The sequence below is a fragment of the Dasypus novemcinctus genome, chromosome 6 (assembly GCF_030445035.2).
Source record: "Dasypus novemcinctus isolate mDasNov1 chromosome 6, mDasNov1.1.hap2, whole genome shotgun sequence".
NCBI lineage: Eukaryota > Metazoa > Chordata > Mammalia > Cingulata > Dasypodidae > Dasypus > Dasypus novemcinctus.
In genome coordinates this window covers 78,301,387-78,315,692 of record NC_080678.1, presented here as the reverse complement: position 1 = coordinate 78,315,692, position 14,306 = coordinate 78,301,387, and the positions used below count along the sequence as shown (strand labels likewise).

Below are 14,306 nucleotides of genomic sequence, written 5' to 3'. Positions count from 1 at the left end.
GCTCATTAAATGGCAACAACTACAGTAATGGTCACTGTTGACAGAGGCTTAGGGCAACTTACCCTGGGCTACTTGAGGCATAAGGGACAGGGATTCAAGCCAATGTCCAAGTCCTAGGTGTCCACCTTGGGTCTGAGACACAGAGGGCCAGCCCTCCACCCGCAGACTGACACTGGACCCCAGCTGCCAGCACCCACCCACACCTACAGTGGTGGGGCGGCTGCGACACTGGCTGCCTTGCTCCCCGGGCCTGCCTTCCGATCTCGCTCTCGGTGGCCTCCTGCCAGAGGCCAGCCAGGCCCGGCAGGAGCACAGGGGTGACCGGTGGTGATCGTGAGGGCTGGTTATGACATCCCAAACAAACCTCTGGTTGAGGTGCCTCTGCTTTCCCAAAGCAGACAAAACCTTTTCTCCTCCTTAAGAAAACAAGGAAGGAGGCTCAGAGGTCCAAGGGCCAAGATGAGTTTTCAGATTCATGTATTTAGTGACCTCCGCTCCTCCACCCGGTCCCAGAAGTCAAGGAGGCACCTCAGACTCTGCAAATGAGAACAAGACCAAGAGCTTCCAAGGCCTGGTGCCTGCTGAGGGGCAGGGCCTGAGAGACAGGGTGGAATTTAGTCCGCTCACAGCCCTGTGAGGTAGGAAGGCCACATCCTGGCTGGGCTGTAGCAGACTTTCCTGTGAGATGAGGAAGGGTTTTTGTTTTGTTTTGTTTTGTTATGACCAGTTTTTTTTTTTAATTATTTATTTATTTATTTTTTTAAATTACATTATGAAAAATATGAGGTCCCATTCAACCCCACCGCCCCCGCCCCCCACTCCCCCCACAGCAACACTCTCTCCCATCATCATGACACATCCATTGCACCTGGTAAGTTCATCTCTGAGCATCACTGCACCCCATAGTCAATGGTCCACATCATAGCCCAGACTCTCTCACGTTCCATCCAGTGGGCCCTGGGGGGATCTACAATGTCCCGTAATTGTCCGTATGACCAGTTTTTAAACAAATCTTGCCCTAGGCAGGGTTGAGGGAAAGTGGTCCCCCACCTCCAGGCTAAAGCAGCTCTTTGGGCTGCTAGTCTCTACTTTCAGATGCTAATTGGGAACTAATTTGTCACGCATGGGGTTGACCTGAGGAGATTATTCGCGAAACACGCCTCAGAGAGAGCTGAGAAGACTCTCATCCCGGGCGCACAGGGTTTGTCACTGGGGTTAAACTCCACCTCAAATTCCCAAACTGGATTCCTGCTCTGTGCTGTATTCCTGCAGCCTAGATTGATTTTAAATGAGCCAGCTACTCAGAACCTCGTTTGGCCTATAAAAGTTTTCCAGGGGGTTGTTTCAACATCCAGAGGAAAAGCAAGCGATAGGAACAGACTTCTGTCTTTACATGGCAATGTAAAATCAGGCCAAAGAAGGCTCTCCTTAGGGAGGACAAGCCAGGTTCCTGTTTTCAACACGCTTTCATGACTTCACAATGTAAGGGTCTGAAAAGTGTTTAGCCAGAGGGATGACGTGAACGAGGCATGGACTCGATCACCTGGACTCCTTGGGTCAGGACCCGCGTGGCTTTGGGAGAATTAACTGGCCCCAGAGGTAGAGGCTGGCTCTGTAGGGCTCCTGCCTTGCTGCATCATGCCACTACTGTGCTCTTGGATGGAGTTTTCTCTCATAAAGTGGACCTTGACATAACGCACTGCCAGAGAGAGTGGGCTTTGCAGGCTGTGGTGCAGGGTACTGCCTCAGAAGCTGGAGCCAAGCTTGGGGAGAACTCACATGTCCACGCTGACAGGTCTGTCCCATGGTGGGGGGCACTTCCTGAGCTGGGGCCTTTCTTGTTCTCTTCTCTCAGCAGCAGGATCTGGAATATCTGGAGAAAAGCAAAGTTCAAAGGACACAAGTTCAGTGTCTTGTCAGCCTCATTCCTGTCCTCTCCCATTGAGAAACGAGACATCCTGACATTGGGGACTGAGGGCAGAGCGCAGGCCCACATTTCTAGAAGGATTGTAACCCCAAGTAAAAGACCATAACTGCAAACATCCTTCCTCCTGACCATCACAGCCAAGATGTTTAAAGGCATCATTGTTGGTCATCTCTTCATCACCCACCTGCTCTTTAACCTCGTGCAACATGGCTCTGGGTCCTGGGGTTCCAGAAAGCCCTCCTGGGGCCGAATGCTGGCTGCCTCCCTACCCTTAGGAAGAGTAGGGAGAAGGGATGGCCTCTGCTAAACCAGAAAGAAGAGGAGGCATTTATCAGCCAGAAAGGAAGGAAGGAAGGGAGGGAGGAGATGCTAAAATTTAGATGCTTAAATCAAAGGTGGTATATAGTCAGAGTTCTCTAGAGAACTAGAACTGAACAGGATATATAAAGAGAGATTTAGTATAGGAATTGGCTACATGTGGGATTGGCAAGTCTGAATTCTGTAGGGTAAGTTGCAAGCTGGAAATTTTGAAAATGGTGATTGTGAAATCAGGCACATCCAAACTCTGTAGGGCTCTGCAAGCTGGAAACTGTGATGAAGATGAAGATGAATTTCCCAGGAGAAGCCTACTGGCTGAAAAAATTCTTTCTGACTCCTGAAATTATCAGAAGTCCATCTGATTGGATGAGGAAACTCCCCTCATTGCTGAGGGCTATCTCCTGTGTGGATTGTATGGGCAATCAGCTATGGATGCAATCAACTGATTAATGACATCTGCTAAATACCGTCACAGCACCATCAGGCTAGTGCTTGCTTGGCCAAACAACTGGACATCATCACCTAGCCAAGCTGACACACGAAATTATTTATCACAAGTGGTAAGTGCTGGGGGCAATGTGAGGTGCCAACCAAAGCCTTTGCTACAGGTGGGGCAGAGGGTGGCAGGGTCTCATTAAGAAACTCATGACAAGCACAGGAACCCTACTAATGTACGCAGGGACATATCCTTCTTTTGTCCCTGTGGTTGGCCAAAGAATGGCCCCCCAAAATGATGAAGGTTCCTAAATCCCTGGAACCTGTGATGTTACTTTATATTACAAAAGAGACTTTGCAGATGTGATTACGATAAAGATTTTGAGATGAGGAGGTTAGCTTGGATTACCTGGGTGGGTTCTAAATGCAATTACAAAAGTACTTATTAGAGGGAGACAGAGGAAGATTTGATAAAGGCAGAAAATGAAGTGATGATAGAAGCAAGGGGAGATTTGAAGATGCTATGCTGTTGGCTTTGAAGATAGAGGAAAGGTCCACAAGCCACAGAATGCAGCTCTAGGAGCTGGAAAAGGGCAGGAAATAGATTCTCCCCTAGAACTTCTGGAGGGAACATGATCCTCCTGACACAGTGCTTTCAGCCCAGTGATTTCAGACTTCTGGCTTCCAGAAACATAAGAGAATAAATCTGTGTTGTTTTAAGCCACCAGTCTGTGGTGATTTTGTTATAGCAGCCATAGACAACTAAAGCAGATTTTGGCACCTGAAAGTGGGGTACTGCTGTAGAGCTTACCTAAAAATGTACAAATGGTCTTGGAATTAGGCAATGGGCACAGATTAGGAGAACTCTGAGGTGCATTATAAAGGCTAGATTGTCTTGCATAGGCTGTAGGTATAAATATGGATGTTATAAGGATTCTGCCAGTGAGGGCTCAGAAGGAAATGAGGAACATGTTTTTGGAAACTGGAGGAAAGGGGAACCTTGTCAAATAGTAGCAGTTTGCTTAATTGACTTGTGTCCTATAGTTTATACGGAAAGCAGAAATTAAGTGTTTGGTTGATGAGCAAAGAGTTGAAGGTGAGGCCTGAATGCAGAGGAAAGTGATAAATTGAGGGAAGAACTGTTAAGCAAAAAGGAACCAGGACTTGATGACTTGGGAAATGCTCAGCCTATCCAGATTGAAAAAGATGATAACATTAGGAGATTCACTGTCAGGAAAACATGCTCTAAAGAGAAAGACAGGGGTGTGGGAGGACGACTTTCTGCTGGTGCATCAGAAAGATTGAAAAGTTCAGGGTATTCATTCACAAAGAGGGTATGGGATTTGAGTTGTGCACTCCAGTTTGGACACACTCTTGGTCTTGCCCACTTTCTGGTGGGCGTGGATCCACTGTAAAAAGGATCTCTTCAAGATGTTACTTCAGGGAAGTGAATGTGGCTCAAGAATTTGGGTGTCTGCCTACCACACAGGAGTTCCCAAGTCTATTCCCAGTGCCTCCTAAAGAAGACAAGCAAGACAGCAAGCTGGCATGGTGGGCTGGCACAGTGAGCTGACACAATAAGATGACACAACAAAAAAACATGAGGAAACACAAAAAGAGACAAAACAAGCAAGGAGCGGAGGTGGCTCAAGCCAATGAGCACCTCCCTCCCACATGGGAGGTCCCAGGTTCAGTTCCTGGTGCCTCCTAAAAAGAAGAGAAGCGGTCAACAAATGGACACAGAGCAGACAGAGAGCACAAACAACAAGGGGAGGATAGATACATAACATAAATAATAGATCTTTTTAAAAAAAAGATATTACTTCAGTTAAGATATGGTCCAACTAAATCTGGATTACTGGAGTCCTTTATAGGCAGAAGGAAAGTCAGATGGAAAGAGAAGCCACAGGGAGGAGCCAGAAGCTGGAAGTAAATGCAACGTGGGGTTAGGTCCTGGTGGGATTCATATCATGTTCCCAGTCTCACAAGGCAGTAAGGGGACAGGGAAAGGATACTCCTAGACAACCAGGCTTTGGATGGGGTGTGCCATGTTGATTGTAGAGTTTGCATAGATTGAGAACGTATACACTCCAACGGGACCTGGAGCCTGGGAATAACTACCTAGTCATGAATATAAGATGCCCAAGCATGGTTTCTCCATGGATACTGAAACACAAGAGCCTGGGGCCAGGGGCTATGCATATATTCATGTTATTATTTATAATAATAAATTAAAACTGCCATACTAACAAAAGGTCACTGCCAAAAATTGAAGTATGACCCATGCAAAAGCCTTGACACAGCCTCTTACATGCCAACCTCATCATTTTTGTTAGATTGAATAGAGATTTTATAATTCATACCAAAAGGCTAAGTCATGGGTCCCTGATCAATAAATGTCAGGTATCGTAAGTCAAATTCATGGAAGTTTTGTCATCCCATCGTTTAAGACCATTTCAGCTCTAAGAGGAGAAGTCAAGAGTCCATGCTTTTCAATACTGGTGTGATGCTGGGCATGCAGTCAGTGAACCACAACAGCTCAGGTGTTGGTGAAATCCACCAGAATTTTTTTGGCAGGATGGATACTTGTCATCCCTAACTTTCCCTGACCTGGCTCAAAGGCATTTGCATGTAAACCAAATTTGGTTTAAGGCTCATACTTAATTTCTTCACCCCAACGGTTTCTGTAAGAGAGGAGACATAGAGCTTGTCTGTTATGTATTCTTGACAGCATTTATAATATTGTAAATTGTCTTATTTCTTTACCTGCTTATTGCCCCCACCCCACCCCTAATTAGAATATAAGCTCTGAAGATACAGGGATTGTATTTCTTTCCACTACCACTGACCACACCCTGGAGCAGTGCTAGGCACAGAGTAAGTGTTGAACTCAGCCTTGAGGTTAAGTGGGTGGGCGCTAGAGCCAGGCTGCTTGGTTTAAAGCTCTACTCAGCCACTTATTAGCTACTTATCCTGCCTGAATTCAGTTTCCTCAACTGTAAAATGGGGATATAATAGTAATAGAGTCATACGCTATTATAAGGCATTTATACTATTTTAAGAGCACTTAAAATAGTGTGTGGCATTTAGTAAGTACTCTATATTTAGTTAGATATTACTATTGTTGATTGATTAGCAAATTTACTGAAATTCAAAACAGAAAGGGTTTTTACTAATAACCACAAATGGCTTGTAACAGAAGGCACAGCCTATTCAGTGGTGATTTAAAGTAGTGATTCTACAGGGAGAGAACACAAGACAAGTTGCTGGGGTAAGGGAAGACAATATCAGAACTTTTATTTGCATGTCTTTTTAAATCTCACCTTATAACTTTTATAGACCTTTTTTTTAAGAAGGTACTAGGGATTGAACCCAGAACCTAATGCATGGGAAGAAGGTGCTCAACCACTTGAGCTACATCTGTCCCCCAGGCTATTCTTTTTTTTTTTTTTTATTGGTGCATTTTTTGGGCAGGGGTTAATTTTTTTGAAGTATGTCATTCACACATGAACATACATAAACAATAAGTGTATAGTAAAAGTTGTGAACTTACAAAACAAACATGCATAGCATCTTACAGGGGTCCGGTACAGCAACCCAACACCACCACCTTGCATTGTTATGAGACATTTGTTACAAATTATAAAAGAATATCATCAAAATCTTACTATTAACTATAGTCCATATCCTACATTTGGTGTATTTTCCCCCCAACCCACCCTATTATTTTTTAAAATATATTTTTATTACAGAAGTTGTGAACTTACAAAACAATCATGCACATGTGCAGAACTCCCATACAACACCTCTTCATCAACACACCACATTGCGGTGGAGCATTTGTTACAGATTATGTGATAATACCATCAGGCTATTACCAACAACCATGGTCCATTATGTACACTTGGCACATTTTTCCCATATCCCCTCCCATTATCAACACAGTACATCTTTAGCATAGATGCATGAATATTACAGTATCATTGTTAACCACGGTCCACAAGCCTCACAAATTGTATTTTTCCCATGCTTCTCCACATTCCCACCACCTTACAATAATGACATACATTTGCTCGAGCTCACAGAAGGACTCTCTTGTATCTGTATCATCAATCAAAATGCTCATCCACCTCTGTGTTCACTGTGTTATTCAGTTCCTAGATTATTCTCTAGCTTTCTATCAACTGACATTTACATCTCTAGACTACCCTTTCCATCTAGCTGCTACTCACTATAATGTGTTATCATCAACTCTGTACATTTCCACACTTATACAGTAATGTTAATTAAAACTCCATATATAATAAGCATCAGTAGTCCTTCTGGGTCCACGTCTTATTTTCTAATAACCTACACTCTAGGTTTTAACTCCTTGCGTTTATTCTTTGTATTTAGTTCATATTAATGGTACCATTTATTTACATGTATTTGTCCTTTTGTTCCTTTTGTTTCTGGCTTACCTCACTTAGCATAATGTCTTCAAGATTCACCTATGTTATCATGTGTCCTAAATTCATTTTTTTACTGCAGCATAATATTCCATAATATGTATATACCACATTTTGCTTATTAGTTCATGGGTTGATGGACACTTGGTTTGCTTCCATCCTTCGGCAATTGTGAATAATACCACTATGAACATTAGTGTACAGATGTCTGTTCCTGTCACAGTTTTTAGTTCTTCTGGATATATTCCTAGTAGAGGGATTGCTGGATCATATGGTAGTTCTTTATTTAACTTCCTGAGGAACCACCAAACTGTCTTCCACAGAGACTGCACCATTTTACAATCCCACCAACAGTGAAGAAATGTTCCTATTTCTCCACATCCTCTCCAGCACTTATTATTTTGTTTTTTATTTATTTTTTTAATTATTTATTTATTTTTAAAAATTACATTCAACAAATATGAGGTCCCAATCAACCCCACCGCCCCCACCCCCCACTCCCCCCACAGCAACACTCTCTCCCATCATCGTGACACATCCATTGCACCCGGTAAGTACATCTCTGAACATCACTGCACCCCGTAGTCAATGGTCCACATCATAGCCCACACTCTCCCACATTTCATCCAGTGGGCCCTGGGGGGATCTACAATGTCCCGTAACTGTCCGTGAAGCACCACCCAGGACAACTCCACGTCCCGAATACGCCTCCACATCTCATCTCTTCCTCCCATTCCCAAACCCAGCAGCCACCATGGCTACCCTTCCCACACCCATTCCACATTTTCTCTGTGGACATTGGATTGGTTGTGTCCATTGCACATCTATGTCAAGTGGGGGCTTAGATTCCACATGGATACTGGATGCACTCCTCCTGCTTTCAGTTGTAGACACTCTAGGCTCCATGGTGTGGTGGTTGACCTTCTTCAACTCCATGTTAGCTGAGTGGGGTAAGTCCAATAAATCAAAGTGTAGGAGCTGAAGTCTGTTGAGGCTCTGGGTTTGGGTGTCATATTATCAGTCCAGAGATTCAAATCCCCTAAATATATCTTAAACCCCAGCACCTACTACAATTCCAATAAAGTAGCATGCAAGTCTTGTGAGAAGAGATCCCCTCTGAGTCCAATTCCATCATGCAGAAACACCAACTCCAAAGAAGGGCCATCTGCCATGGCAGTGAACCCCATCTGCCATGACCATAGAACCCGTGGGTCTCTTTATCCCTCAAAAGAACCAATACCTGGGGTTGTATCTACTTTATCTGTCTCTTAGACTCTGCTCAGTTGTGCATAAGGGCATTCCTTCTGACAACCTCCAGACTCTTTTTTAGAGACTCATAGCCTTATAATCTCATTTCTCCCTTCCATTTCCCCCTTACATTAGGTCAAACAGAATTTTGAAGTCATGTTATTATATGTAGACAGGGATATTCTGTTGATCCGTATTGAACCTTTAATTCAAGGTCATTTTCTAGTTGCATTTCAGCTGGTATGTGGTAGTGATCCCTCGGTGCCAGGGAGGCTCATCCCCAGGTGTCATGTCCCATGCTGGGGGGTGTTTTCTGTTTTTTAAATAATGGCCATTCTATATGGTATAAGATGCTATCTCATTGTTATTTTGATTTGCACTTCCCTAATATCTAGTGATACAGAACATTTTTTTCATGTGCTTTTGGCCATTTGTATTTCCTCTTTGGAGAAATGTCTATTTAAATCTATTGCCCATTTTTAAATTGGATTGCTTGCTCTTTTATTGTTGAGTTGTAGGATCTCTTTATATAGAGTGGAAGTCAAGGCCTTCTTAGATATGTGGTTTCCAATATTGTCTTCCATTGAGTGGGCTGCCTTTTCACCCTTTTTTTTTTAAGGTTTATTGTTATTTATTTCTCCCCATCCCCTCATTGTTTTGCATTTGCTGTGTCCATTCGTTGTGGGCTGGTCTTCTCTTTCTAGAAGGCACTGGGGACCAAACCTGGGACCTCCGATGTGGGAGGGAGGTGCCTAATTGCCTGAGCCACTTCTGTTCCCTGCTTATGTTGTATCTCTCATTGTGTTTCCTTGCTGTCTCTTGGTTGTGTCATCTTGTGTCAACTTGCTGCACCAGCCCATTGTGTTAGCTTGATATCTTGCTCATCTTCTATAGGAGGCACCAGGAACCAAACCTGGACCTCCTGTGTGATAGGCAAGAGCTCAGTCACCTGAGTCACATCCACTTCCTCTTTTCACCTTCTTGACAAAGTCTTTTGAATCACAAAGTGTTTAAGTTTGAGGAGGTCCAATATTTATTCATGTTTTCTTTTGTGACTTGTGCTTTTGGTGTACGGTTTAAGAATCCACCACCTACAACCAGGTCCTGAAGATGTTTTCCTACTTTTCTTCTAGGAGCTTTATGTTTCTTGCTTTTATATTTAGGTCTTTGATCAATTTTAAGGTAATTTTTGTATAAGGTGTGAGATAGGGGTCCTCTTTCTTTTGGATATGGATATCCAGTTCTCCCAGCACCATTTGTTGAATAAACTGTATGCCTTTTGGATTTGACAGGCTTGCCAAAAAGCACTTGACCATAGATGTGAAGGTCTGTTTCTGAATCATCAATTCAGTTCCATTGATCTATGTGTCTATCTTTATGCCAGTACCATGCTGTTTTTACCACTGTAGCTAGGTAATATCCTTTGTCAATCTAGCTAAAGATTTGTTGATTTTGTTAATCTCCTTGAAGATATCCTGTTGTTTGGGGTGCAATGTTCTGTATATGACTATTAGGCTTAGTCCATTTATCATATTATTCAAGCTCTCTGTTTCTTTATTGATCCTCTGCCCAGATGTTCTAGCCAATGCTGAGAATGGTATATTGAAGTCTTCAACTATTATTGTAGAGACATCTATTTCTCCCTTCAGTTTTGCCACTATTTGCCTCATGTATCTTGGAGCATCCTGGATAGATACATATACATTTATCATTGTTATTTCTTCCTGTTGAATTGCCCCTTTTATTAATATATAATGTCCTTCCTTATCTCTAATAACAGTTTTGTTTTTAATGTCTGTTTCACCTGATATAACTACTCCGGCATTATTTTATTTGTTTGTTTATTTGTTTTTGTTTGTTTGTTTTTGGATACTACACGCATGGAATAGCTATTTTCAGCCTTTCATTTTCAATCTATTGGTATCCTTGGGTCTAAGGTGAGTCTCTTGTAGATAGCACATATGTGGCTCATATTTTCTTATACATTCCACCAATCTGTGTCTTTTGATTGGAGAGTTTAATCCATTATAATTCAATGTTATTATTGTAAAGGCAGTTCTTATTTCACCCATTTTGACCTCTGGGTTTTATCTGTCATATTTGATTTTCATCATTCTTTTGACACTTTTATTTACTTTTACTGATACAGTCTTCATTTCTAGACTCTATTCCAAACTTCTCTCTCCTGTCTTTTCTTTTCAGGCTGTAGCACTCCCTTTAGTATTTCCTGCAAAACTGGTCTCTTTGTTATAAGCTCTCTTGGTTTCCGTTTATCTGTGAATATTCTAAAGTTGCCCACATTTTGTTGTTTGTTCATTTGCTCATTGTCTGCTTGTTGTCTGTTGTTGTTGTTTTTTTCTTAGGAAGCATCGGGACCCATACCCAGGGCCTCTCATGTGGGAGGCAGGCATTCAACTGCTTGTGCCACATCTGCTCCCTCACCCTCATTTTTGAAAAACAATCTAGCTGGATATAAGATTCTTGGATGGCACTTTTTCTTTTGCAGTATTTTAAATATATCATGCCACTGCCTTTTTGCTTCTATGGCTTTTGATGAGAAATCACACTTAATCTTACTAGGTATCCCTTATATGTTATGCATCACTTTTCTCTTACTACTCTCAGAATTCTCTTTCTTTTTGGCATTTGGCATTTTGATTAGTCTGTGTCTTGGAGTTGGTCTATTTGGATTTATTCATTTGGGAGTACATTGTACATCTTGGACAAAGATATCTATGTCCTTCAATCAGGTTGGGAAATTTTCTACCATTATTTCTTCAAATATACCTTCTGCCTCTTTTCTCTTCTCTGCTCCTTCTGGGACACCCATGACACTTATGTGTGCACACCTCTTACTGTTGTTTAGTTTCCTGAGATCTTGTTCAATTTTTTCCTTTCTTCTCTTCAGCTGTTCTTTTATATGTTCAGAGGCCATGTCTTCAAGGTCACCAATCCTTTCTTCTGCTTCCTCAAATCTCCTGTTATATGACTCCAGTGTATTTTTTTAACAAGTCAATTTTATTGATACATATTAATAAAGCATACAATTCATTCAAAGTGTAAAATCAATGGTATTTGGTATAATCACACAGTTGTGCTTTCATCACTTCAATCATTATCAGAGCATTTTCATTACTTCAATAATAATAATATAATAATAAAAAAAAGATAAACAAACAAGAAAATTCCCCACATCTCAATCTGTCTATGCCTCCCCCACTGCACACAGCTGCCATTTCTGGCTATTCTTGCACAATTATTTATTTATTAAGCAGTGTTATAGAGATATAATCATATACCATACAATATATCTAAAGTGTATAATCACTGGAAGTGGATTTGACTCAACTGATAGAGCATCCACCTACCACATGGGAGGTCCAGGGTTCTAACCCAGGGCCTCCTGACCCATGTGGTGAGCTGGACTATGCACAGTGCTGATGTGCACAAGGAGTGCCATGCCATGCAGGAGATTCCCCCATGTAGGAGCCCTGCATTGGAGAGCCACCACACACAAAACAAGTGCAGCCTGCCAAGGAATAGGGCTGCACACATGGAGAGCTGATACAGCAAGATGATGCAACAAAAAGAGACACAGATTTCCCATGCTGCTGACAAGAATGCAAGCAGACACAGAAGAACACAACAGCGAGTGGACACAGAGAGTGGACAACGGGGGGGGGGGGGGAGAAGGGGAAAGAGGAGAGAAATAAATAAAAAATAAATCTTAAAAAAATTTTAATTAAAAAATAAAGTGTATAATCAATAGCTCCCAGTATAATCACAATGCTGTACATCATCATCACAAAAAATTCTAGAATTATTTTATTACTCCAAAAAGAAACATTCCACACACCTTAGTATGCCTCCCCTAGACCTACATAACCACCACTCAAATTTCAATTTTATAAATTGATTTATACTCACATTTTATATAAATGGAATCATGAAATATGTTACATAATATATTTAGTTCATAGTAACACTATTATACAGTATTTGTCCTTTTATGTCTGGCTTGCTTCACTCAACATAAAGTCCTCAAGGTGCATCCATGTTGTCACATGCTTTATGACTTAATTTCTTCTTACAGCTGCATAATATTCCATCATGTGAATACACCACAGTTTGTTTATCTATTCATCAGTTGATGGACATCAACTTTTGGCGATCGTGATAATGCTGCTATGAACATTGGTGTGCAGATTTCTATTCATATCACTGCTCTCAGTTCTTCTAGGTATATAACCAGTAGTAGTATTACAGAGTCACATGGTAAATCTATATTCAAATTCTTTAGGAGCTGCCAAATAGTCCTTCACCTTTGTTGTACCATTCTGCACTCACACCAACAGAGAATAAGCATTCCTATTTCTCCACATCCTCTCCAACACTTGTTGTTCTCTGTCTTTTTAATAGTGGCCATTCTGATAGGTATGAAATATCTCTTTGTAGTTTTGACTTGCATTTTCCTAATCATTAGTGATGAACATTTTTTTCACGTGTGGTTTTTTGGGGGTTGGTTTTTTTTTTGCCATTTGTATTTTTTGGACAAATGCCTATTTAAGTCTTTTGCTCATTTTTTAATTGGGTCATTTGTCTTTTTATTGTTGAGTTGTAGCACCTCTTTATTTTTCATGGATATTAAGTGCTTATCAGACATGTGATTTCCAAATATTTTCTATCATTGTTTCAGCTGCCTTTTCACCCTTTTGACGAAGTTCTGTGAGGTGCAAAAGTGTTCAATTTTGAGGAGGTCCCATTTATCTATTTTTTCTTTTGTTATGCACATTTTTGTGATAAGGTCCAAGAAACCATCACCAACCACAAGGTCATGAAGAAGTTTCTCTACATTTTCTTCTAGTAGTTTTATGGTCTTGGCTTTAATATTTAGGTCTTTTATCCATTTTGAATTGATTCTTGTACAGGGAGTGAGATAGGAGTCTTCTTTCATTCTTTTGTTTACAGATATCTAGTTCTCCCAGCACCATTTGTTGAAGAGACTGCTTTGTCCCATTAATTTGGACTTGATATGTTTGTCAAAAACCAGTTGACCATAAAGCTGAGGGTTTATTTCTGGACTTTCAAATCTATTTCCCTGATTGATGTTTCTATTTTATGCCAGCACCATGATGTTTTGACCACTGTAGCTTTGTAATATGTTTCAAGGTCAGGCAGTGAAATTCCTCCCATGTCGCTTTTCTTTTTAGAATGCTTTTGGCTATTCAGGGTGTCCTTTCCCTTCCAAATGAATTTGGAAATTGCCTTTTCTATATCTGTAATGTAGACTATTGGAATTTTTATTGGTATTGCATTGAATCTATAAATCAATTTGGGTAGGATTGACATCTTTATGGTATTTAGTCTTCCAATCCATGAACACAGAAGGCTTTTCTATTTGTTTAGGTCTTCATTGATTTCTTTTAGCATTGTTTTGTAGTTTTTTGCACATAGGTCCTGTACTTTTTTGGTTAAATTGATTCCTAGATATTTGAGTCTTTTTGTTGCTATTGTAAATGGAATTTTCCTCTGATTTCCTACTGATTGTTCAATACTTGTGTACAAAAACATTACTGATCTTTGCATCTTGTCACTTTGTTAAACTCATGTATTAGTTCAAGTAGTTTGGTGTAGACTTTTGAGAATTTTCTAAATATAGGTTCACATCATCTGTAAATAGAATTTTACTTCCTCTTTTCCTATTTGAATGCCTTATTATTTTTTCTTGTCTAGTTGCTCTACCTAAAACTTCTAGTACAATTTTAAATAACATTAGTGACAGTGGGCATCCTTGTCTTGTTCACAATCTTAGAGGGAAAGCTTTCAATCTTTCCCCATTGAGTAAAATGTTGGCTGTGGGTTTTTCATATATGCCTTTTATCATATTAAGGAACTTTCATTCTATTCCTATCTTTTGAAGTGTATTTATC

General features: G+C 40.8%; 1 protein-coding gene across 1 annotated transcript in view; it reads right to left on the bottom strand.

Annotated features, from left to right (window-relative positions):
* Positions 1-14,306, bottom strand: part of HK1 (hexokinase 1) — a 157,399-nt gene that overhangs the window by 110,275 nt on the left and 32,818 nt on the right. The window contains exon 2 of the mRNA XM_058298948.2: positions 1,780-1,873. Coding sequence (XP_058154931.1) covers positions 1,780-1,806 — 27 coding nt within the window. The 5' untranslated portion in view covers positions 1,807-1,873. The remainder of the gene's footprint in view (positions 1-1,779; positions 1,874-14,306) is intronic.